The following is a 25,766-nucleotide window of genomic DNA, read 5'->3' as shown; positions in this document are numbered from 1 at the left end:
GGAAAGGTAACTGATGGTCACTCTACATCTGGTCTCACTGAGCTTCAGCTGTTTCATAAAGAGAAATGGGCCAAAAATTCAGTCTCTATGTGTGCAAAGCAGCTAGAGACATGTGGCTGTGATCAGTTTTTTATTTGTTCAAAAGAATTAAAAAACAGTTCCTTCACTTCACACAATACTTTGTGTCGCATAAAAGTCCAATAAAAGTTATTAACGTTTGTGATTTTGACAAATCAAGACAATGTTCGATAGGTATGAATATAAAGACATCGACCCTGAGTCATTCTATTAGAACCAACTTAACTCCAATGCATGTTTTATTAGTTTCTTTAAATGAGTGGATGCAATTCTCCTGCCCACACACAATATTCTGCGCTGATCTATTGGCAAAAACATTTAGCAAGGATAAAATGTCTGTCTGTCTGTCGTGTACAGTCATATTTCTGGCGAGTGGATCTGGAATCTGCCGGCTGTTAGCAATCGAGTAAACAGCCATTGCAGTTTCTTAATTGAAAATGTTTTGATATATGTTAATGAGTCATCCCCTACATGATTAAAATGTTGGGATTAATGTGGTTCGTGGATTTGCTGCTGCAAATACAGAATCATATAACTCAGTTTGCAAACACTGTACACACACAGAGTTTCTAACTCAGTATGTCTTTATGCTCCATCCACCTCACTCACCCAGGGTCCCCACAGGGCACGGCTGCTTGGCTGTCTGGCCTTGCTGCGTCCGGGGCCACGATATGTCTGCAGTCACCCTTGGAGTGCAGAAATCCTGAGGAGGCAGCACAGGCGGCTGTGGGGCCACTGGAGGGACTTGCACAGGAGGGGATCGGCCCACTTTCTGGTTGGTATCTGGGATGTGATTGGAGTCGGACGATGAACCTCCAGCTGGGACCAGAATAGGCTGGCGGACTGTGGTGGTTGTCCTGTACCGCTGGCCAGGGGACGTGGTGAGGAGAGGTCTTGGGGTGGTGTAGTAGGGAGGGGAACGTGTGGTGGTGGCGCGGCTAGTTGAAGAAGAGGAGGAGCCTCCGCCGCCTCCTCCTGCCCCTCCACGATTGGGTGGAAGCATGGGAGGTGGGCGATAGTCTGAAAGGTAGAAAGATTAAGTAAATTAGAGAGCTTTTTAAATTATCCTAAATATAATGCATCCAACTTGTCTTATTACTTTATTATACATGAGCCAGGTTGCTAAGAGTAACACATAGCAGATGAAACAAAGTAATTAAAAGACTGATCAGACAAGAATTTGCATTAGTGTGAAGTGGTATAATACGGCACGATTTCAAACACATTCACAGGCATTCATTTACAAACCAAAAGTGCCGTGACAGCAAGTAGCTCATATTTCTGATGACTTTAAAATGTTCCCACCTAATTCATCAGATTTCAGTGCAGGAGATGTCTCTAAGCATTCAATCAAATAAAAACAAAAAAGTAAAAAAAAAACTTTAAGCTTCTGTGTGTGAGACCTACACAAACACACAATTTAATCTGTAATTATTTCAAAGTAAATCACCAACTGCTAAATAAGAGCAATGATTGGCCTTCTCTGGAAAGGATTAGCAGTCTTCCCTGAGGGAGCAGTTCACAGCAGTGGCTCTCGCAGCCTAACTTGGCGGAAAAAAAAAAAACATTCTTTCGGTGTCATGAATGATTCATGATGTGAGGACATTGCAAGAGGCAGGGAAGCTACTTAAATGCATATGGCACACTCTTTGTTGTCAATATTTCATCGTAAAAGGACTTAATTATTCACACTGACCCTGTTTAGGGGACAGTTATAAAGAATGGATAGACAAGAAGAGGGAACGAAAGAGTAACCAAACGTGTGTTTGTCAAGTGTTACAGCTCCTCTTCAGCCCACTGTTGATTACTGACATTCCACTGTTCTTTAACATCACAGTGTACACAGACGGGCTATATTTGTCATGTCTACATCTTTAATGATAGAAACAACCTTTGCGTCTTAACGTATAAAACACTTCAAATTTTTGGCACCCTAAAGCCTTACATAAATTAATCTCATACTTCATTTCTGCAATATTTAGATTTTTTTTTCCTTCCTGCCAAATCCCAAGATTGATGGCAGCTTTGTTTGTCACAGTTGTTTTAAACTGATTTAGCTATTGTTTGTTGACTTCAGTGAACATCTCCTTTACTTCAATGGTAAGTTTACTTACTTTTCTTTCCCATTTTTAAAAGTGGTTAAGAAAAATGTGCCTTCATATCACATTATATCTACACTCTGGTGAAAATAAAGTTAGTAGTTAAGCATTCCTCAACCATCTGATCAACTTCAATACCTGAAACTTGCTTGAGTTACACTGAAATTAATCTTAATATCCATGTAATTAAAATCTTATTTTCCCCTGTCAGCTCTTCAGCTGATTATACTTTGCAAGTAGAAAAGAGATAGTAAATTCTATCCATTTTCTAGGTTTTCATGTTTTTCCTACTTTAAGAGGTCACATTGTCTTTAAATGTCAGCTAAAGGTTTGTCAATACGTAGATCAACTCAAAAAATAAAAGTATACTTTACAAAATATACCATATATAAAAACTATAGGATAATTTATTTCCTCTCATTAGCTTTATGCATGCTTACAGATGAAAAGTAGAGAGGGATGGCATGTTTCCTCATATTTCTATTTTTGAATATATTTTGGGTGAAGAGAAATGGGGTTCTGTTTCACACATGCACCAGGGAAACTGAAAGTCACACATTGATATTTATCATTTGCACCCTGTCACTTAATATAAAGAAATATCTGTTAAACATTGATTTATTAATTTTTCATCAATTCTGCAAGAATCAATGGGTCTTCATTTATTTCCTACAAAAACAGAAATTTTGAAATTATTAGATAAAAGTTCCTTAATACTCTGATTAGCATGAAAAAAATATTATGTTCACTTTGATCAAAGTAAAAAAAAGTAATTCTAAATTTAAGAAATGCTGCAGTTGTATTATGTATTATTTGTAATATGAAGGGGAAATTCTACATATACATGAAACGTTGGTTGGGATAGTGTGTATCTTTAAGTTTAATATGCCAAACATGGAAAAATATGATAAATGTCCCCTGTGTCATACCATGAACCCAAAGAAACACACAAAAACATATGCAATTTTAACTTAGAGTTCCTACAAAATCTAGTTAAGTTGAAAAAGTTACAGTTACTATTAAATTATTACTAATAACCATGATGATTGACACACACACAGATATATATGAACGGTAAGGAGGGGTAGTATATTTTCCTGTTTTTCTCATTTTGAAGAGTGGCTAAAAAAATGGACTTCTGTGGAATGTGATATTTACAGCCTGGGGAAGTAACAAGCCAGGAAATATTTATCAAAACGTCCTAGATGAAAAAATGGAAAACTAAAGTATAGATTGAAAAATTGCATCAGTTACTCTATAACAAAAGCTATGGGTGCCACTAAATATAGCAGCAGTGATGTGTTCCCTAAATTGGGATATTATTGCCACACTCCTAATGTACTTACATTAATCAGATGAAGTTTATCATACTGAGGTGGAAATAGGTTCAGATTCTTAAATAAACTTGATTGAGTGATTTTACCTGAACAGTGCTTGGTAATAGTTTTTTCCACAACACATACCCTTGGTTTAAAAAAGTCAACAAGAATATTCCATTATTCAATTCTTGTAGAGGAAATCTACTCTGACACTACATGGCAACCAAACCCAAGACACTGTAGGCGTAAATATAATTATATTTAACGTTTTTTGCTAAAAAAACAAAACAAACATTAAATAAATGTTTTTTGTTTGCAGTAATTGTGCAACTGCACAGCAATTCAAAATGTTCAAGAGAGATTCTGTGATGAAACCACAGCTTTATTTTGGTGTCTGGTTCTTTTTCATATTTTATGATACTAACTACTTTTATGTAAATGTAAAATAAACACCTACATACATCTTAAAACTGTGGCCATGAAACACATATCTTCTAAAGTGCACTTAAAGGCAACGAGAAACGCAGCAGGAGTGAAAGCAGCAGGAACCCTCCCAGATCAGAAGGACAGGGGTGTACAAATTATCAATGTTTTCATGTTGTGTCAGTGCAGCATAACTTCCAGACGTAATTAGATAAACCCTAAACATAGAAGATTCATTGAAGATCGTTAATGACGCTTCAACACTTAAGCTATAGTTTGCAGCCAGAAGAAAAGTTAACCTTAATCACCTGCTGCAGCAGAAAGTCAATTCTGAGCAAAATCAGAAAGAACAGCACTTATTTTTCTGTTATTTTTCTGCCCCATAGTGTCGATTGCAGTCACTGAAAGCTTACAGAGTTGTCAGCTCCTAGTGGGGTGTCTAGAGAAAAAGGGCATAACTGTATAAATTCCACCATTACTGCTCATTACAGCTTGCCATAAAGTTGCACATATAGATCAATACAAGTTTTTCAGTGTACAGCAGTGTGTGCTGGTGGGGCTTAATTAGAGGTAACAACATCAGCCAAATCTGAAGGGATTGTATTTCTGTAAGGCACGCTTAAGGGTATTCACATAATAAGTTTCTTTTCCTGTACTGATTTTTTTTTTCCTTTTTTTTAAAGTCTTTTCTCAAATCTTTTTGCACCTTTGTTCCTTTGGGGTTGATGGGAAGGTGTGAGAGTGGAGAATGAAGTGTGACTTTGTGTGGTGCTAAGAAAGAGCGGGTGTTTATTTCATTTAACCGTGGACTGGAAGCATTCGCTTTCTGCGGATTTTTTTCCCCCTCCAGTTCCGTTAAAGATGCTGTTCATTCTTTCCGTCTGCCTGCCTGACTGGCAGCCTTTGTAACATCCTGTTACGTTCTGTTCTCCAGAGCTCGATGGAGTGTTTCTGCACCTAAACCGCGTCGCTTCGCAAAATCCTGAAATCTCTGCTGCCCCTGCCTGGCACGTTCTCCGCGGAATGCTGCCATCAATCATCCGCCGCAGCCGCGGCCCAGCTGTCAATCTGCCCCGTGTTTGTCTGAGTGAGTGTACTTATGAAGCAGAGGCTGTGTGTGACTATCTGGACTCAAATAGGAAGCTCCATTAGGGGCCCTGCCACAACAATAGGCAAGTAATGGTGTGTGTTCATGTGCGTGTGCGGGTGTGTGTATCTGAGGTTGATGTCTGCTGTCATTTGAGTACAGGCCAGAAAACACAGCGACTGGCAGCTTACCGGTGTGGTAACACAAAAAGTCTGAAAGCATCACAGACGAGGGTCCTCAGCATTTCTCCGCCAGCCAATCTCTGTCTCTCCTCCTTCCTTTCCTCATCTCTTCTCCTGGCATTATTTCCTGCTCTCTCAAAATTGTCTTTTTCTTCCTGACACATTCTTTGCTCCATCAAAATCAGCTTCTACGTTCATCAACACCACCTTTCAGGTCCTGCACACTTTTTTTTCTGCTGCTACTTCCCTTGCACTTTTGCAGCACTTTATCTTCCAGTGTGATGAATTCATCACTCGCGTCTCTCAAGGCTGTAGGGAAGCTACGGGAGCATGACATAACAGGTTCATGAAACATTTATGGAGAAGAAGGCTAGGTTATACTCATGAGGGCTGACATATCTGCCTGCATTTAAGAGTAGGAGGCCTTGGGTAAATGCCTTGTAACAGTCTCAGCTTAAGGTAAACACTGTCCTCTTTGCCAAAACAGATGACACAAAAAAACATTGATTCAGAAAAAAAGATTTTGAATCCTATCTATAAACCCTACTTGGCTGCAGATGAAGTAAAGAATAAAAAAACAAATCCCTAAACAGGAAATTCTTTGGTATAGACTTGATGTGTTGCTACTTTGCCAACCTTAAGGCCTCAGAACAACATAAACCAATAAAATCCCTCTTCATGGCTGGGCAACTAGCATGAGATCAATATGACCGTAAAATGTGATTTTACACAGTTAATTACAACATTTAATACAATATTGCAATGTCAATCAAAATTTTAATAAAATATGAGGTCCAGGAATGAACGTTGCAAGTTATGAGTTCCATTGATTAATCTATCAAACAGGATCATAAACTCTTTATTTTATATTATATTTAGTTCAGTTTAGCTGTTTCATATAACACCAATTCACAATAAATGTAAACTTTAGACAGTTGATAGGTTAAATATGAACTATTCAAAATTAATACAACTCACATACTGATTATACAGTATCCAATTCAATTCAGATTTAGTCAAAATATGTATAATTTAATTCCATATTAAATATAAAATAGCGCAGTGAAAATCAATTGATTTTAAATAAAATAATAAAATAAAAAGGACAGGAACATTTTTTAATGAACCCCAGTTTTTAGCATCGGCTTGTCTTCCCTGGCGTTGTTCAGGATTTTGCAAGCATGTGGTAACAGTGGCAACGAAGCTAAACCAGGCTCTGAATGAGAGGCCTGTTGCTCTGTCGTCCTGACTGGCAAACAATGGACGGGAAGGGAAGACAAAACTGGCACAAGGTAATTTCTATGCTTAGGACAAAGAGAGGAAACAAAGTAAGTGGCAGCAGGAATATTTTCCATGGGGAAAAACAGAATATAAAGGTAATGGCAACCAGGCCTGCTGACAGCCCTGGGCCTGAGACAAAATAAGCTGAGACGAGTCCTCATCCACTTCACTCTGTAGCCAGCAGAAAATAGCTAATATTTACAGTAGCAATTGTGACGATACAACTTATATTGCAATATTGCCAAGAGCTGCAATAAGACTTTTATTTATCATATGGTGAGAAAACTACAACTCAAAAAATTATTTTGGCCATTTCATTAAAAAATAAAAATCAATCAACATTCAAAGCAAAATAAATTTGAATAAAAACAGTTTCAAACAAATAGAAAACTAAGTGTTTTAATGTAATTTTATTTCCAGATTTCTTAGTCTATTCTATTTTGTTTCCCTGCACTGGAGTGAGCCCAGGGGAAGGTGATACAGCGGCAGGCAGTAAACTTGTTCCCAAAGATGTCATCTGTCACCACACCGGAGGGGCCACATGGATGCCGTCAGTCAGTCAGGCTGAGATGCTAGCACATCTCGCATGCACACTGACATTGCGTGAACCTGTGTGAATATGTGTGTGTGTATCTGTGTGAGTGCGAGACACTGTTTCTGTGTTTGGGTAAGACTGCATGTCTCTGCCTCTGCTCTGTTGCCCAGAAAGCTCTTGTTGACTTCTTGCTTGGTAAACAGATGGTTCATGAAATCCACAGCACAAAAAGGTAGAAGAAGAAGAAGAAGAGACGGGGCTGGGGTGCAGGTGAAACGAATTTCCCCTGGCAAGTTTTTTTGACACCGTTAGACGAAAACCAACAGACGGGCAGCAAACGAAGCAAAGGAGACAAAGACTAGAGAGATTTGAACTAAGACAAAAATGTTTTGCAGAAGTGAGATAAAGTGCCTGCTCTGCTTCTCAATATCCATGACGATAATAGCTTATATATAGGAGATCTTTGCATCAAAAGTGGTGAGAGATGGGTACAGCAAGGTAAGGTCAAAGTGATCTAATTAGGAGTTGGAGTTTGCATGGAGTAGGGGAGCTTTCTGGGCGTAATAGCTGTACACACACACTAAAAAGGGGCTGCATACTGTGATAACACACATCCCCTATGGCTGCAGAGAGCACACAAATATACACCCAATAATACAAGCGCTTACTTTTCGCTCCGTCATACCCACACTTTAACAGAAATGTGCCTCTCAGTACGAACAGAGCTTGTGGCGAGTGGCTCAAGCCTGCTGATAAGACAGAATGCACTTCAAAGCAGTGATGCTTTAAGATTAAAAAAGAGGGAAAAAAAGAATCCTGACTAACAAGGACAGTTTTAAAATGGCTGCTAGGCAGCAGCCTATTCCACAGCTAACGTTTCCCGTATATAAGCCAACATGGCTGTTTAGGCCTGGTGGCCTGCCTGTTGGTTGGATATTTGTGTCATCATCCCCCTGCTGTGGCCGAAGACACCTGCAGCACGTTTCCCAGTTACATGCTTCTATTACAATCCAAGGAAGTCCCTCTGTTCAAAAGACAAACTATGTTTTGTTTTTACCTTTGTTTCTCAACTTTATAAGAAATCATGGGTTGTGTTTTTTCAGACTTCTGAAATTTATGCCAATTCTGCAGAAAACATCTAGCAAAATTTTTTTAATGTGCTACAACATGAGCTATAGAATTTTGCAACTAGTCCAGTGGCTACTGATAACTTTTCTCTCTGCTTCAGATTTCACTTTTTCTTTTTTTATATATATTTCATAAAATCCGAGCAGCACAGCTAATTTGGCATGCTATACTACCTGTTTGCATAATTGTTTTTAGCTTCCTGAAGTGCTGTGGGCTTCCCTTCCACTCTATTGTCCTGGCTTGGCCTGCTTGCTCTGGCATCTACTGTTGGGCAGAGGAAATGCTGTGCAGGGGCCAAATGCACACAGAAGGTCTGGTTGGGGCTATCCAATTGATAAGGACACACTACAAGCAAAGAACAGGTGCAGCAGACTCTCCGAAGCACAGTTCAGGCTCTGCTGAGATGGCTTTGTCGTAATCTATTTGGAGGAGAGAGAAGGATGGGCAGGGAGCGAGCGGAGGCGGAGTGGGGGTGTTAGCAGGGGTGTTGAGCACACACCAGCGTATAAAAAAGGTGCATTGTGAAGCAAATATTTCTCATGTCATAAACAGGATGCACAGAGTATTGAATAGCATTATTTTTTCCTTACAACCAACAAAAGTTATTGCATAGTCTTAAGTGTTTTCTGTTATTGGAATTTTATGTGACAAACTAGAGCATAATATTGAACTGGTAAGAAAATTAAAATTTTACTAGTAGAAATATGAAAATGTGGCATGGAAAAATCATAAATATATGAACTTAAACTGAGTGGAAGGGAACTATGGACATAACTCATCAAGTCTTTGCATAGATCATGACTTTATTCAGGTCTAAGGTACCATGAATATTCTGTGATCAACAGATTTCCATTGTATGTCTGTCTGAAGGCAACTTGGGATTCAGTGCTTTGCCCAAACACAGTTTGACATGCAACTAGGGTAAGTTGAAATGAAACTATAAACTCATTAAAATGTTATATATTATCCTTTAAAGTCAAGATTATTCTTTGAAACACAATACCCATGTGCGATTTGTCAACGTACTCTGAGCTAGGTGATAGACTTCTTTTGTTGGAACACAAATTGAACAGTTTGAAAGTGTGTCATTGTTTTGATGGTTTTCATTATGATTTTGGGAGACATTGCATAAACAATTCCCCCTTTAGTTCATAGCAGACAACCAAGCATAATCTGAAGTATTGTCCACCTATAATGAGAAAGATAAACTTTGACTATCCCTTAGTGAAGCGATCCCCAAAGTCAACTTTGGCAATGAAGTCAATTTTCTCAGCCTCGACAAATGCAGATGAGATGTTGCAGTTTGCTGGAAGCATGCATCCCCTGGACAGAGGAGCAACTGATGTTGTTTGCTGCATAAATGGAATTATTTATGTTATTTACTGGAGAGAGCCAAGGACACAAGAAGTCAGCTAGGATGGGAATCCATCCCTCTAGCCCTCTTGCCTCCAGGACCTAATTCCTTCGAGTGACCGCTCAAAATCAGATAGAGATAACTTTTTCCAGAGAGCAACTTGGGGAGCGTCTGATAAAAATCTTAGAGCTTAAATCAGCTGAATGATAAGGTGCAGAATTTTTTATTATTTTAGCCAAATCATTTTTTCCTGATAAACAGAAGTGAATCATTGTATTGTTTTTATTAATGTTTGTGTTATTTTAGCTTGTTACTCTGGTTTCTCATCACTAATCACCCATAATCATAGGTTAGTTTGATTGATTAAAAATGAACACGTAAATTCAAGTAGTAGCTCCTGGTGATTCTTCTCACAATCTAATGTTGGCATCTTTGAGGGGTAAACAAATTACAATGTTAAGAAAAAGGCAAAGTTCCTGGTCTTTCTCGAGGGAGTATAATAATAGATAATTTAATAGAAATTCAAAAGAATACATGTCAGGAGTAAAAAATTGATAGAATAAACAGTGGTGTAAATGAAAATACTTTTGTAAGCAAAGAAGTTGAATTCTGATCTTATGAGCTTCTTCGTGCGTTCCCTACATGGCTTGTGGCAAACCAGTTTTAGCAACAGGTTTTGTAATGCCAAACTCCAAAAGTGAAATCAACTAATAGTTGTCCTTTTTACATTCTTTCACCTGAGGGGTGGATCTCTGCTGTTAGCATTGCTAACATGAATCTCTTTGCTGTTTCTTGGATTATTGCTGTCCTTGATAGGCCTGTCAGTTTAGGTGGCTGACCATTTCTTGATAGATAGTCCATGTCATGAAATCCCCCCAAAAATGCCTTGAAGTTTGTAACTGTAATATGACAAAATGTGAAAAAGCTCAATGGATATTAAATCTATTACATAGCACTGTATGTGCATGTGCTAAATTCAAACATATCTTCTATTTTAACAGTCCTATCCCCACCTGTAACTCTTTTCATAGAAATAAATAACAGCAATCAGTTGTTTTCACCACCATTATTATAAGAATCAAGCTGTCCCTAAGCAACGCTGGACTTGTTTGTAAGTTTAAAAAGATCCCCTTCAAGTGCTAGGAAAGTAGCAATTTGTCTTCCAAGTGACCAGACATTGCAAAAGAATACACAATTTATACAGAGATCAGATATCAATCTGTTCCCAACTTTTCCATTAAGTTATCCTTTAGTGGCGCTGCACCAACAACACAGGACATCTTGGGAGTAGTTCAGAAGCTTTGAAAGAGCAGAGGAGCATTAACATGCCATGGAAAACATGTCTAAGCAAAAGATTGTAGGTACAGTGAGACACCTTTTAACAAAGAAAAAGTATTAGGAGCCCCATGCATATTTCTTTTGAATGAACTGTAAAAAGATTAACGATGGTAGAACTTCACTTACTGTTTGGGTATTAAGGAAACAAGTGCTGCAATAGATAACAGAAAATTGCAAAAAACTAATAGAGTGTGGATATGGACAGAATTCACGCAGGCAAGCAAGAAAAGTGACAAGGGTTAGTCTAATCAGTGAAACGGTTAGTCTAATCCGGTGAAAGATGGCCTCCACTTTAACCATTAACTGCTGTTGTTCTCTCCACTTAAGCTTGTTTCCAGCATTCCCGGCACTTCTACTGCTTGATTGCAATCTGTTGCAGAGTAGGAGAATGGACAAGAGGCATGGGCAAGGGGGAAGAGAAGGAAACAGGGTGTGTGTGGTGAGTATGTGTCGAGAGGGTAGGGGGGGACTTTGCAGTAAAAGACAAGGGAATGGAGTTCTAAAGACAATAGACATTCTCTGCTCGACTTCCTCAGGAAATGGGACTCTGTGATTTCAACCATTAAGAGTTCAAGGGTGAACACTTAAATTCCTCTAAACTAACAAAGTGGCAAGTAAAGGTCATAATTATTTTTTGTAGATTAACTAAATATAAATAAGATTATAGTCAATGACAATTACTACATATTTGCCTAAACATTGCAGTTTAGTTGGATCTGTAAGTATTAAAAAATAAGTTCAATCTGTTTTGAGCTTAATAAGAGATCCACATATTGGAATGGTGATAACAGGTTCTGATAATTAACATAATCAGTAGTATGTAAATGAAAATATGGTGACAATTGCTAGGATTAAGTTTGATATGGGCCATAAGTCACTGGAGGATAAAACAAACAAAACAGCTAGAACATTTATATTTTAAAGGTCCAGGGGTGAAAGGTAACACATCAACAACTGAGATGTACTTGATATTTACTTTTAGGCAGTGGTTTAATTCTTTGTAAGTTTTATTCAGACTACAGCTCTACAAAAACAAAGCACACTATTGCTACTTCAAAATTATTTTAGGGAAAAGTAGCAGCCAGTGCAGCTAATTAAAACATTTGGATAACTGATAACCAGCAGGTGTGACCAGCTTTGTAAATGTTGAAGTACGCTCCAGGTGTGTTGGTCTGGAGCTCACAGTTAACACAGTGCCAAGGAGGGAAGACTACGCAGCGGGCCTGGCTTTTAGGTCATTTCCAAACTATTCAAAGTTCAGAGAAAATATTCCCAAGAGAAAAACACCTAAGGCAACATCTGATATAATCAGGAGTCCCAGCAAATGTCCCTAAAGGTCAGACTGTGGAATGCTAAGAGAAATCGAAAAAAAGTCCTAGACTCACACTTAAAAACACAATTAGAAAAGCGAAGCAAATATGGCTTGTTTGTAAAGCACTGCCAGGAGAAAGGCTCTTCTCTATTAAAACAATATGGCAGCACGACTCAGGTTTCCAAGTCTGATGAGCCGCAGCACACCAGCAAATATACAACAGACATAGTGAGAGAAAAGAATGAAGCTGCTGAAATGGTGCGGTTAAACTCCAGACACAACCCTGAGAGAAATGCTGTTGACGGAAATTGCTGTCCACAAAGATGTTAGACGGATAAACTTATACAAAAAACACTGACTTTCTGGTATTTCTGCTGCAGGTGGTTCTGCAAACAAAGGGGTGTACCAAGTTTATGCCATGTCTGTTACTATAATCATGGAAAATATTATCACACAGAACAGTAAAGACTTAATCCAATGTTATATAGAAGATGCAGTTTGGCTTTTATGGTGATATATTTATTTCCTCAAGGATTTTTTGTGGTAATTTACTTTTAAAAAACAAAATTTTGGTCATTCCTGACTTTCATCTGCAGAACTTTACAGAATTTTCTTGAATGTTGTGGCTACAGAAATAAAGTGTATAAATATCAAAAACTTGTGCTTGTATTTTTAAATTGCTTTTTATTATAAAGTCTCATATCATATATCAAATTGGAATGTGACTCGTGTATATTTATGTAGCATACACTATTTACCTTTTTAATCTGGTTTGAGAAGAGCTATGCACATACTTTATTATTACCACCTTTATTAACTTTCTTCCCACAAGTCAGGTCAAACATGGCGATTCACAATTACTTTATTTTTATTCTAACTCAAGGCTGTGGTTTCTGAACAGTAAAACATGCAAAGAATTGCATACTGTACTTAGGTACAGAACCATCCCAAAGGGTGAGAAAAAAACCTGAAAGAAAACCAAATAAAGCATTTTGTACAACTTCAGCATATAAGAATTTTCCCAGATAGAAAATAACAGAAATCTAGCCCAGTGGGGTAGCTGTGGAAATAAAAAAGAGAGAAAAATGCAAAGTGGGGAATAACAGTGCGTGTGAGTTGGCATGTTCACTGTTTTAGCCCTGTTCGCCCCACCCATCTTCAAGATGCAGAAAACATGAATAATTTTGTGACTTTGTTGGGAAAACTTTCTAAAGTGTGGCAAGGCAGACTCGAGGTAATAAATTATTCAGATGTTTCATCGGAGCCATGCTGCTTGCGTAGGGCAAAGTCTCTATAATATGCATGTAAGAAGACATGATGAAACAACTCCATAAACAGCAGAGAATAAGTCAGTGCTGGGGCACTGCAGCTGGAAGAAAGGGGTGATGCGAAGACAAGCGACTTTGACTCTGACTTTACATAGGCATTCATGCACCAGGCCTCTATAATATATACATCTGAGGGTGCTTGATGAAACCACCCTGTGATGCTGGATAGAAGTAGGAGAAGAGAAGGAGGGCAGATTATGCGTGAGATAAGAATGACAGAGAAAAATGGAAAAAAACAATCATTTAAAGAGAAAGATGTACGAGACAGAGAGAGGAAATGTTAAGATTCCTGCCATTGTGAGTCTATGTTTATGTGTGAGAAACACAGGGAGAAGGAATGGGGATTTAACCGCAAAGGAATAAAACACAAACAGACAAGGGAAACAATAGATGAAGAGAGGCATTTTGCTTTTTTGTAAAGAACCTAGGGAAAAAGAATATACATTTTAAAAAAAGATCATATCCTACTCTATTATACATCTGCTGTTTACGCTGAGATTAAACTTCAATGTTATTTGTTAAACCATGGTAAATTAAACATGTAAGGTGTTATGTGACTTTCTTCTGGTGTTTGATTTCTTTTGCTCACAGAAAATCTCCAGAGATGTATGCAGCAGAAAAGCAGTGGTAAATCACTTTGTGACTGTTTTTCAATCAATTCAGCTCATTCTGACCAGTGACCACCTGCTTGGAAATTCAGAGCATCTGATTTATGAGCATAGCATGCTTAAGTGTTTCTTGGTTGCAGTAACAGCAAACACTCTTTAGTGTTAAAGTGGCTGCTGAGTGACTGTGAGGTGTCTAAAGTGAAGCACAGATATGTGAAATTCAAAAGGACAATGTATTTTGAGACATGGCTATGTTTCAGTCAGGCTGCAAAAGACAGAGCAAGACTTCTGGCAGATAATAGCTTATCATTTTAAACTTTCAGCTTTTCTGATGGAACTTTCTGGATTTGGAAACATGGCCGCCTTTTGGAAGTCTTGAGGTTTAGTTAAAGACTTACAAGCTAGGACAAATTACAATGGACAAAATTGTGGTATCGATTATACTAAAAATGCTAAACGACAATACAAGATGCTAAAGAGACTTTTAAAAAAATCACCAATATTATATAATTTTTTTATTTTAAAACAGTGAAAACCTGTTTTACAATGATTGCTTTATTGTGAACACATTCACTTACTGTATGTTTCTTATATTAATATTGTTTTTAAAAAAAATGGTAATGGGCTCAACTTAATACTAGCAGCTTAAAGCTTTACAACAACTGATGAGTGTAAACTGGCTGCAAAATGCTCACCGGTAAAAGTGCTTTTATTCCTTTTAGTCAGTTTTTATCAATACTTCACCCTTTTAGAACTTTAAACATATTTAAATGTCAGTATTGTGTTTGTCTTACCTTATCTAACAAGGTATTGTAGCAATAAATATTAAATAAAGTATAGATTCGTCCTCCATACACTACTTCTCTAGCTTGTTACACGTTTGTTTCAACACAGTGCTGTCTTTTAAAAGGGACAGTTGAGAAAAAATTAAATTATAGCCATCTTTAGCAGTTTAACAATCGCCACGTGTGTTTTTTCGTTAATGGAAAAATTCCTAAACAGACAAGACTTGTAAACAATAAGAAGAACTTTAGAGTACCCTTTAGTTTAGATATAAACAATTAACTAACAGCTTGCACCAGTCACAGAGAGGTTGGGGGTTATTCCTTGCTTTACACAACCAGAGAAATCTGTGTTCAGTCTCCCACTGAGATGTTAATGAAAACGGTTTAAACCTTAGAAACAGCATGAAGATACTGTGGGAGTTTACACAACTGCAGTACAGTTTCAAATCCTAAAATGTCCACTGTTACTCTATCAGATATAAAAGTGACACTGTATTTAGATATTTGGATTCATCCCTTCAAAACACCTGATAATGATAGATATCTAAGGCTATTTCAGATGATTGGTTGACTAGTTCTTGCCATTATTTTGCCCAGAAAATATGTTGAAAACCACTAACTTCTTACTTATTTGACAATAATTTTTTAAATTATTACTAATCAAACTAAGTTGAAGCCAACATACAAAAGTTTGCGAGATATCAGATCCAACCCAAGAAGCACATTACATACCTTTAAAGGGGGTGCACTTTCTTTTTACCTTCACTGTAGTACTTTTAAATCCCTAAAAAAACATGGAGGATACTCCTGGGGAGTGATTAGTCAGTTGTTTAACATTTTGGTAATGATAAAAATATAGACATGACAGAAATAGATTTTTTAATCACTAAGCATTCTGACTTTGTGAAACATAAATATATTAAACGACTGATAATGATTATAACTAATGGCACATATTTTTTCAGACCAAAAGGGAACAGTCAAGGAATCCTCCATCTGGGACTGTTTTTTTATTTGTTTGTTTTACTGTGTAGCACAGTAAGTGATTTGTGACTCTGAGTCAATTGGTCCATTGCCAGTTTTTTTACCCCATTTTGAACCCACTCACACATGTTTTTTTCTCAAACTAACAGTGGTCTCACCCCCCCCCCACACACACACATCCATCTAAAAACTGAATTTCAATTCAACAAGCTACACTGCCTCTGATACACAGGCAATTCTATATAACTATCAAATGAGAAGTCTGTGCAACTGCAACACAAAAAATAGTTCTCTGTTGTGTTTATTTGACAGAGGCAAGCTTCATTACAGAGATAAAAAAGAAGCTGCTGTATAGTAAACCAAACTAACTGCCAAAAAGATGGATGGAAAATGCTAGGGTTTCTTAGCGGATCACACCGTTCTGTAATGAATAGAAGGAGAATGTGGATAAAGGCCATTAAATATTTGTTCTCTAATATTTTGTGGAACAGTTTTCATTAACAGAACACCATGCAGAATGCATTTCAAAAGGATATCCTCACTTAGTTGTCAAGCATGTCCCAGACTACTTTGCATACAGGAGTCTCACTGCAACCAATAGGTAATGTAGCAGAGAATGCATTAATGCACTTTCTCTCAGTAGAAACCTTTGGAAATATTATTTATAATAGAAATAGAAATATTTTGGGAAAACTATATGTTTGTTGGCAAAAATTTTATTTTTTTAAAACCATATTTACTGATTCTGAAATTAATGTCTAATATTCTCCTCAAAGTTTGAATAACTAATTCAATAGTTTTTCTAGTGCAAGAAGAATAAAAAATGCCCCTTTTTTACAAACAGAGTTAAGTTTTCATTAATCTCAGACTGTTTTAAAATCTGCCTATTGAATTCAGAATTACCCAATACTGGTTTGATGAATCCAACGAGTTCACATTGTAGGTGAGCTTGCTCTAGGGTTGAAGGATTGTAAGGCACTGTTTGTGTTTATCACTGCTCTCAACCTGGTGTGTCGGCCAGAACACCACTTAGGCCAGGATTCAGCTCAGGACCAGATGTTAGGATGAGGTGCAACAGATGGAATAATGACGACACGAGGCAGATCCTTTTAATTGTTCTGTAATACAAACTGTATTACAGATCTTGATCCAATTGAACATGGATGGGCATAAATGTGTGTTTCGGTGTGTCGGGGTGAGTGTGTGGTTTCCTACAATAAACAAAAATACGGAAAATAAGTTCAAAGTCTCCTATCATTACACATTACACCATGCCATTATACCTTAGATAAACTTAGAAGGAAATAGATAAAAACCTAAATAAGCTCAACCTCTAAATCACTATTAATAAGCAAAACTAAGACAAGTTAACTAATAACCATGCCTCTGCGCCCATCAAGTAGATATGTATGTTCAGCACAACGCTCTACAATACACACATATAGCAGATAGCTCAGACTTAGCAACAGGTGAAATAAGAGCAAACGAATAAACTTCAAATTTAGCTGCAGTAAACACTCAAATATCGCAACTTACTTATCAATGACGCACACTTTATAAGGAGAACACACATATCTTGCAAGTCTCTTGCACAGTGACTCGGACATCAAACTTCCCCACCAGATATCAGCAACATTGGTTACGGCAATGTGAAGACGTCATCACTGCCCTAACTACGCTATGCTTTAAGGGAAAAAAGTAACGCTGAACAGAGATCACGTAATACAAACAGTAGGACTCAACATCAAACTTAAACTATTTAAGGGTCTTTTGAACACACATTTTAAAGTAGTGATGAACAAATGCATTTCAGTTTCACAACATGAAAACATTAATTGTCCATTAATGTCAACAAGCTGCTCTTATCTGGAATATGACCAAACAATTTAAAAATTGAGGCTTTTTCAGGACTTATCTTAACCAAATTATATCAATTTCATTTCACAAGCATCTGTATTCACACCGTCAACGGTCAAAAATGTTCACAATATTTACATATTCTTATTATTATTTAATACCATGTGAAATATAAACGCAAGATAACAACAGCCGCTCTTTTCTCTGTGTGATTTCCATAGTAATGACAGAAAGTCCTTTAGTTTAGAATTGAAAACAGATTCCAACCTTAGCATTGTTTGTAGCTAAAGACTATTTTCCCAGTGCTTGCAATCATTTGGATCTTGTATAGGCCTTTGATGCAATTTTTACAAGTTTATTAAAAATATATTCACATTCCATTGTAAGCAATGTTCAGTCCAAAAGGTCTGTATCTACACAGGTCCTAAAATTTACCTACTAAAACTTGGGTATTTCACCCATTGTGTTATAATGTTCTATAACCTGACGAAAACTTCAGTTCAGTTTTCCGGCATTCTCTTTGTACCTGGCCTGCTAAATTTATGTGTGCCAAGGAAACTGTGCTCCTTTTCTGGCATGCTGAAACCGAACAATCCCAGAGCCTCAGAGGGAACTCTTTCAAACCGCCTGCCTTTGTTATCCAGCTGGGTAGACACAACTAAGTAATTGGTGCTTCTCTGTTGTTGCCCAATTACTCTCTGTCCTCGGTGGCCAACCTCGTCTCTTTCTTAGACTATGGCCCATTTCCTGTCTCATTTCATATCTTAAGAAGTCCACATAAGCGAAAACAAAAACAGCGAGTACATTAGGATACATCAGTAATGAGCTGAAACATTCTGAAAGACCCTTTTCTCACTGTGTTTTCTGAATAGACTAAGAAAAAGGAACAAGAAAAAATGCCAAACCTGGAACATAGTAAGTTTGCTTTCAGCATTTAGCTCAATGCTTCATGCATTTGAAGGTAAAAAACAACATTAGGAGGCTTTCTTCGCTTCAGGTTTCACAGGGATAAAGACCACACAGTAGTGTCAACATGCAACAGATTAAATCTTTGGGGAATTGATCAGTCACTTTATTTTCTGGAGAATGAGAAAATCATGTAGTTAAGGTAGATAATTTATTCTTTGTCCTCCCTAAGTGAGACAGGGGAACGAGGATGCACATAAAAAGAGTGATGTTCAATTGATTGTATGTATTTATCTCCGTCTGGTCAGCACTCTGGCTTGTTGCTATGCACTGGAGGTCATTCTCCACACTGAATCCCCATTGATCTCCACTCTAGAGCCTCCCGAGACACTGTAAGCTCTATAATAGGTATGATGTCACCTTAATAATGAATAAACACTCATGAACAAAACAGCAATTCATGCTTCAAATATATTACTACACGTGCATACTCATCATTATGCACATCTACAAACACACTCACAAACAAGCAAATTTCTACAGCATAGTATCACACATACAAAACCCCTCACACACACACTGATCGGTAGAAACCAAGTTTACAACTGTCTCTTTCTATAATTTCTTGTACTGCGCTGCCTAACTGCATGTAAGAGCATGCGTTAATTCAGACATCATTTAATAAGACACGCAGCCAGACTGCCTTGACCACTCCATAGAAAGGTGCTGAAAGGCAATTACGCTGGGCAAATAGCCCTTTAGGCTCCTGGGGCTGAAGCCCTTCCATCCATCCAAGGGGAAAAATGAACAGGAGGTCGAACTTACAACTCATACCAGAGCTAAAGCAAGACATCATTTAAGATAGACAGTATTCTTGACCTTTTCAAACAGGCCCAACAGTGCCAGTTGAAATATATGTATGTATTTCAACTGGCACTGTTGAAACCTTTTTGGAATAGAAAAACAAAACTTCATTAATAAACTAAATTGAAATCTTAAGTCAGAGGATGGACCCAAGCAAACAACTACTAACTAACTTTGTGTTAAATTAAGTTTAGCACAACTGCAAATCTGGCAAATAAATCTGTATTAAGACCAATTTGTCATTTAAGTCACACAGAGTGATGGTAATTAAGGTGGTGGGAGGCTTAAAAAAATCTGGGGATCTGAATGTTGAAATGTGCACCTGATATCCACCGTCATAGACAGATCTGTAATGCTGAGGGCTTTATCTTCCAAAAATCATAGAAACTATGTTAAGTACATGGCCACATACCTAATTTGAAATACCACATTTGAAACAATGATTAGCTGGCTCGTTGCACTAAACTTGTGAATTATCTGGGGAGATTGTGCAAAGAGGAATAGTCAAATCTAACTTTATTAAAGTCCGGGGTTAGGAGGGCGTGGTAAAACACATTACGGCTAATAAAATGTTGCGTCTGAATTATTTATGTCAGCAAATAGCTCCAGAGTTTTGAATTGTGATTCAAGTTGTGTCATCTTGTGAAATAAAAGGTGAAGACATGTTAAATATCAGTCATAAATTAAATTGGGAGAACAATTCACTGAAAAAATAAATGAAGTCCTGCTTTCGTAATATTGGATAGACCTTTGCAGAATTCTTAAAGCGTAAAAAGTGACAGTACGTCATAGCAAACTCATACGAATGGGGCTAAAGGAAACTATAATGAACGTCAAGCGGAGGCTACGAGATCTTTCATCATACACAGATATTTCTGTTCATCCTACAGTACACGCCGACATTCTGGGTTACATTCTGTAAGCATGCTCAACGGTCATGGGAAGAGAAAGTTGGTGAGTGTAAAAGTGTTTGAAGCTCAGCATAGCCCTGTCTGAGCACTAATCTTCTAAAGGTAGAGATCTAGGTAGATGTGTGATGTCTCTTATTTCTAGAAATAGCAACACTACTGATTACTCTGTTCCAATGGTATATCAGGGAGCAGCAGTGAAGGTACACTGGAGCTGATTTATTTGTCATTTGAATGTATTTTGAGTTCAGAACATGTGTACTGTAGATTGCAGGGAGGAGGTGAAAAACAGTCATAACTGAGAGTCATGACAGCACAGATGGAGCAATATTTTTTTCTACTTTTTCCAAGTAATTTCACAGAATTAAGTACTGAAAGAAGATCAGTGCCTATAAGCATTCCATATGTCACAGCTGAAGAAGCACTTCTCAATAAAATACCTCATGTGGAATCAAAAATGACAGAAGAAATGAGAAGAGATGTGGTTATTGAGGGAGATCCTCTATTGAACTCACCATTGTTGCCAAAGTCCAGTGAATACTTGACCACGTGGTAGTTATTCCACACATACAGCAGGTTGTCTCTTGGGTTGTAATCCACTGCAGCTATATACTGGTAGGAGTTAGGGAATGGTATATTAACTGTTGTTTCTTTGCTTTTGTCCGTGTTGTACATGTAGTCAATCTTGTTTCCTGTCCCCTCATTGTCGTCATCTTCGTACACGGTCTTAACGACATACAGAACGCCGCAGATCATGAAAGCATTGGAAGCAGAGCGCTTATCATAGCTGGTGTCCCAGGAGCCCTCGATACGAAGGGTGTAAGGGTTAAGCTGGCTCACCACGATGCGTCCGTTGTTCTGTTCTGTTGCGTAGATCACCCACAGCCCATTTTCATCCACAGCAAGGTCGATGTCCGACTTTCCCCCCCAACGGTATGGAGAGGTGTCATGGTAATTGGCGTTGGCGATGATGGCCTCGCCGCTTTTGATCCGTGTGCGAAGGTCGAACTTTACGATGTTGCGGGTGCGCTCTTTGTTAAAGAACAGTGCACCGTCATAAACTACAAAACCGGTCCCATCTACTCGGTGTGGGAGTTTGTATGTGGTAGTGGGGCGGCCTGCAATGAAATCCTCTTTGGACGAATATTCAGTTAGTGTGTCTGTGCGGTATGGGGTCCAGGGCATGTAGTATATCTTATCAGAGGCTTGAAGCGGATCTTTGCACCATGCACCTGACTGGTGGTCAGATTCAAAGAGATGTTCACTTTGGTACACTCCTCGTAGAATGCCCGGGCACAGAAATACTGAGGAAAAATGAGGATAATTACACATTACATAAGCCTCACCCACGTAGTGATGTATGTCAAACATTTCCTTACAAAGTTTGTGCTCTGTTTTTCTTCACTGTCATTGGCACTACAAGTGTGGCAGCCTGTTACAGCAGCTTCGACCACGTTTGAGGGTTAAAAGGGTGTATTTTGTTACTGTGCTGCTGTAACAAGTTCATTTCTTTACTGTAAGATTAATAAAGGATTATTCTATTCTGTTTTATTCTATTATTAATTGGAAGGTCTTGAATGACTGATGCCCTGGACAACCCTCAACTTTTGCGGCCCGTGGAGTTCCCTATCGAATCCCACTCCACCAGTGACCGAGCACTACAAAAGTTGTTTTGTTTGGTACCATTTTGCACTACTGACGAAGCTTTTTTTCCAGTTGTCACCCTCAGGACCATGCTGCGCTTGGTGGTGAGCCATATGGTCCATGTAAAAAAAACAGCACTGATTGCAAGTGAATGATACTCACATTGTTAAAGCAGAGCAGCACCATCCCTTACTTTCAACGTATTACATTCTTGTATTACAGTTATGTGATAAAGAGAAAATGGCACCTTTTGTTCTACTTCCACTCTTTCCTTCGGTTCCCCTTCCTCGCTCCCTTCTAAAGTCCTGATTAGCCTCACAATGCTTCCTCCGCTTCTCTCCTTTTCTATTTCCGTCAGTCAGCGCCAATGTCAGAAGCGGGCACATCTTTAATCGTCTGCTGTTTTTGCAGTTGCTACAATAACTATTTTCCCATTCCATCCTCAGCCTTCCCGTCAAGGAATACTGAGGTCATGTTTGATGAGGGATATGGGACATGGAGTCAGTTCTGGGAAGCCGCTGCAACCAATCATAGAGGTCTTTGTAATTTAACTGGAATGCTGTCACATCAGCGCGGCAGATACAGACATGCCAGATGTGGCAGATGGGGTTTTCCCATTCTTCTCAATAGTGCAATTCCAGATTTCACACGAAAGCCTGGGAATATTGATTGAATAGTCACTGGCTTCTCAAAGTACTGGTGTCAGTTCAGCTTTTGAAATAGTAAATGTCAATGTAATTCTCTTCTCAATGGCTCATTATAAAAATTTACTCCAGTGGCAAGATGGAGAAGTGACATTTCCCACAATAGCATAGAATAATCCGACTCAAGAACATGTCTAATAAGCAGTGTTTCTAATTTTCCACCAAATGCTGCTTTGCTATAGAAGGCTATCTTTAAAGGAAATGTCCTCTTGCCAAAAGTACAAAGAATTCAATTTTATCAAAAAGTGACAGGTTCACCCTGATTTTGTATGTGTGTTTGATTGACTTACCTTTTTGTTCTACTTCTGCATGAGCCACAGGCAAACGATTTGAAGAAGTAAAAAAATACAGAGAACAAGGGAGAGAAAGAGACAAGAGACAAAAATAGATTAATGATGCAATAATAAGGAAATCATGATAATACAATCTTGGATCTCCATAATCGTCCTCATATTTCATCCTAACCTTGTGAGAGTGCCAGGATGCTCTCCATGTGTGATTGGTAATAACATTACATAAGCGTCTGAGGAGGCAGCACTGCAACAGGAAAGCTATCTGACAGGATTGCATCTCGCATATGTTGCACACGCATATGGAGACGGGAAGCAGAGATGCACATGGCAGACAGATGTGCACAAAGATGGAGAGGGGATACCCGGATGAAGCAGGAGCTTGGCATAACATGGGGGAAACACAGGGATGTTTTGCTGTACCCCTAGTGGTCTCACCTCTTTGTGCAGAACAAAACAGAGCAAAACAAAATGACCTGAGATAATGAGCTCTTTAATGTATGCTAATAGCAGTGGAGCAATGAAAACTAGAAAATTGATGTGATTAGTGGGATTGCATTTCAGTGGCCTAGCCAAAAGTGCTACATAATAGTGCTTTCTGATCCACAGTGGTCCAGTTGGTGATTTGTGAATGGCATGTCATTTTTGTGAGTATGGGTGTGCAAGCATCTGTGTGTGTGAAGGTGGACGCTGATTTTCTTTAACCACAACACTAAGGGTGTAATTATTCATCCACCTCATGGGATGAGGCAATACATGATTTTGGGTTCATAAGTAAAAGACAAGACAACATTCAATAAATATCTTCCAAATTGAGAATAATTTTCACAAGTAAAAGACCGTTTTAAATTTAAAAGAAAAATCAGCCCAGGTCTGACCAGTTTACACATTGCAGTTTTTATCTTGTCTACTTCTAAGGAAGCCCGAGAATGTCACAAAGCATCTATAGCGCTCTCTTTCTATCTTTTAAATTTTTTTAACAAATAAAAAATCTTTTTATACATACAAACCTTCTTTTGTTTTAAACACATTTACTGTAAAATTTGTAAAGTGCTATTAATAATGAAAGCGTAAGAAGTCTACTCTGGACAGTTTTTGCTGGTCAATCACAGAGCTAACTGTATTGACATTGTTTTTTTTCCCATCCATTTCCAATTCTTATTGATAAATGAAGTTTTCTTAGTTGTTCTAGTTATTTGTGTGAATGAAAATACACAAATGACTACTTCCAATAGATGTTTTCCTTTCGAACACTGTAATTCTTAATAATTGTTACAGCTGCATCGAACAGATTCAAAACAGCGTATTGCTGCCCTTTCACCTGTTCAAACTAATTTATCCCCCTTTTTTTTTTTTAAGAAATTTGTTGTTTGGTCAATGGAAGGAGCAAATTTCAACCTAACAGTGATCTTTGAGTATTGGAAGATCTCATAATATGACATCTTGGTATACCATAACACTAATTCTCTTCCTCTGCTCAATCTGCAGAGCTACTCAGCACCCTGCAGTGAAATGTGCGTACTTGCAAGAAAACCTCTTAAACATATGAATTTCATTCCACCTTGGTCCCAGGGGAACCCATGTGGAATGTGAACATAGCAGAAAACCTAATCCTGCAGGCTGTGCCCCGGTGTCTTTCAAGACTGTTAGAGACCTGCTGGATGGAAGTAGTCCCCTGAGATGAGAGAGGAAAAGAAGAGAGAAGAGAAAGAGGGGAGAGTCCTCAAAGGAAAAAACATTTCACAAAACTTCTGCATGACACATGTTTATATATAGTGCACATGCACCACATTTGCGCTCTCCATGCATAAATTCTTCAACACACTGATGCTTGAACTCATCACCAAGAACAAGACAAACACAAATGCATGTCACACACACACATGCACACACGCAACCATTAAATCCTTGGCTCATGAAAAATGCATGGTAACTGGTGCAGCTTAGCACAACTCCAGATAAATAAGCAATCTCTGGAAGAAGCTCGTGTTGATGTCAAAACCCAACATGGGTGCACATGCATGTGTGTTTGTGAGTCGTTTTGAGTTACGATATAAAATGGTTCGCCACATGCAGGCAACTCCCTCGTGAGAACTGGGAAAGAAAGCAGATAGCCTGTCTATGTAGCAGGGTGGGTGTGACTGTGTGACAGAAGGACTGCTATCTGTGAATTTAAAGGGACAGTTAAGGATTTTTGAAGAGAGGTTCAGATTCTTGGTCATAAGATGCACAGGTCTGAATTTTTCTTTGAATATACTATTCCTGTTTCTCTTTTGGAGCTACATATATCATATTAAGAAAGATTAATACAAGAATAGCATTCAGGGTTTAAATATTAGTCAAAACAAAGACAAAATGATGACAGAGTTCATTTTTAAACCGTTTTGAGCATCTTTTGTGGTTAGCTTGGCAAATAAACTTATTTTAAATCAAAGATTTATAAAATTTCAAAATGCAGCATATTTTATGACAAAGCTGAAAGTTCAAAAGGATAGAAATTAGCATATTTGTTCCAATATGTTCAGTCTTCCCATAATCTGCTGACTGTCTCACTCTGTCCTGCAGCTTGACCTGCTTAGTAGCTCCATTGGCTGCTCATATAAGTCAGTCCCTGAAACTAAAGTTAACAACTAGTCTAAGAGTCGCCAAGAACACTTTCAAGATATACTGTAGCTCAAATCTCAACAATATGATAGCAGTTTATGCAAACAGTATTTTGATAACGTATACACTGTTGGCATGTTTACATTTG

General features: G+C 38.1%; 1 protein-coding gene across 12 annotated transcripts in view; it reads right to left on the bottom strand.

The window, feature by feature from the left end:
• adgrl3.1 (adhesion G protein-coupled receptor L3.1) overlaps window positions 1–25,766 on the bottom strand; it is a 166,078-nt gene that overhangs the window by 62,233 nt on the left and 78,079 nt on the right. For all 12 annotated transcript variants that reach the window (XM_032562033.1, XM_032562038.1, XM_032562039.1 and 9 more), the window contains exons 6-8: window positions 23,015–23,029; window positions 20,892–21,680; window positions 688–1,098 (exon numbers count right to left, since the gene is read on the bottom strand). In XM_032562033.1, coding sequence (XP_032417924.1) covers window positions 688–1,098; window positions 20,892–21,680; window positions 23,015–23,029 — 1,215 coding nt within the window. The remainder of the gene's footprint in view (window positions 1–687; window positions 1,099–20,891; window positions 21,681–23,014; window positions 23,030–25,766) is intronic.

This window comes from Xiphophorus hellerii, chromosome 5, assembly GCF_003331165.1.
Source record: "Xiphophorus hellerii strain 12219 chromosome 5, Xiphophorus_hellerii-4.1, whole genome shotgun sequence".
NCBI classification, from domain to species: domain Eukaryota; kingdom Metazoa; phylum Chordata; class Actinopteri; order Cyprinodontiformes; family Poeciliidae; genus Xiphophorus; species Xiphophorus hellerii.
This window is presented reverse-complemented; position numbering and strand designations above follow the sequence as displayed.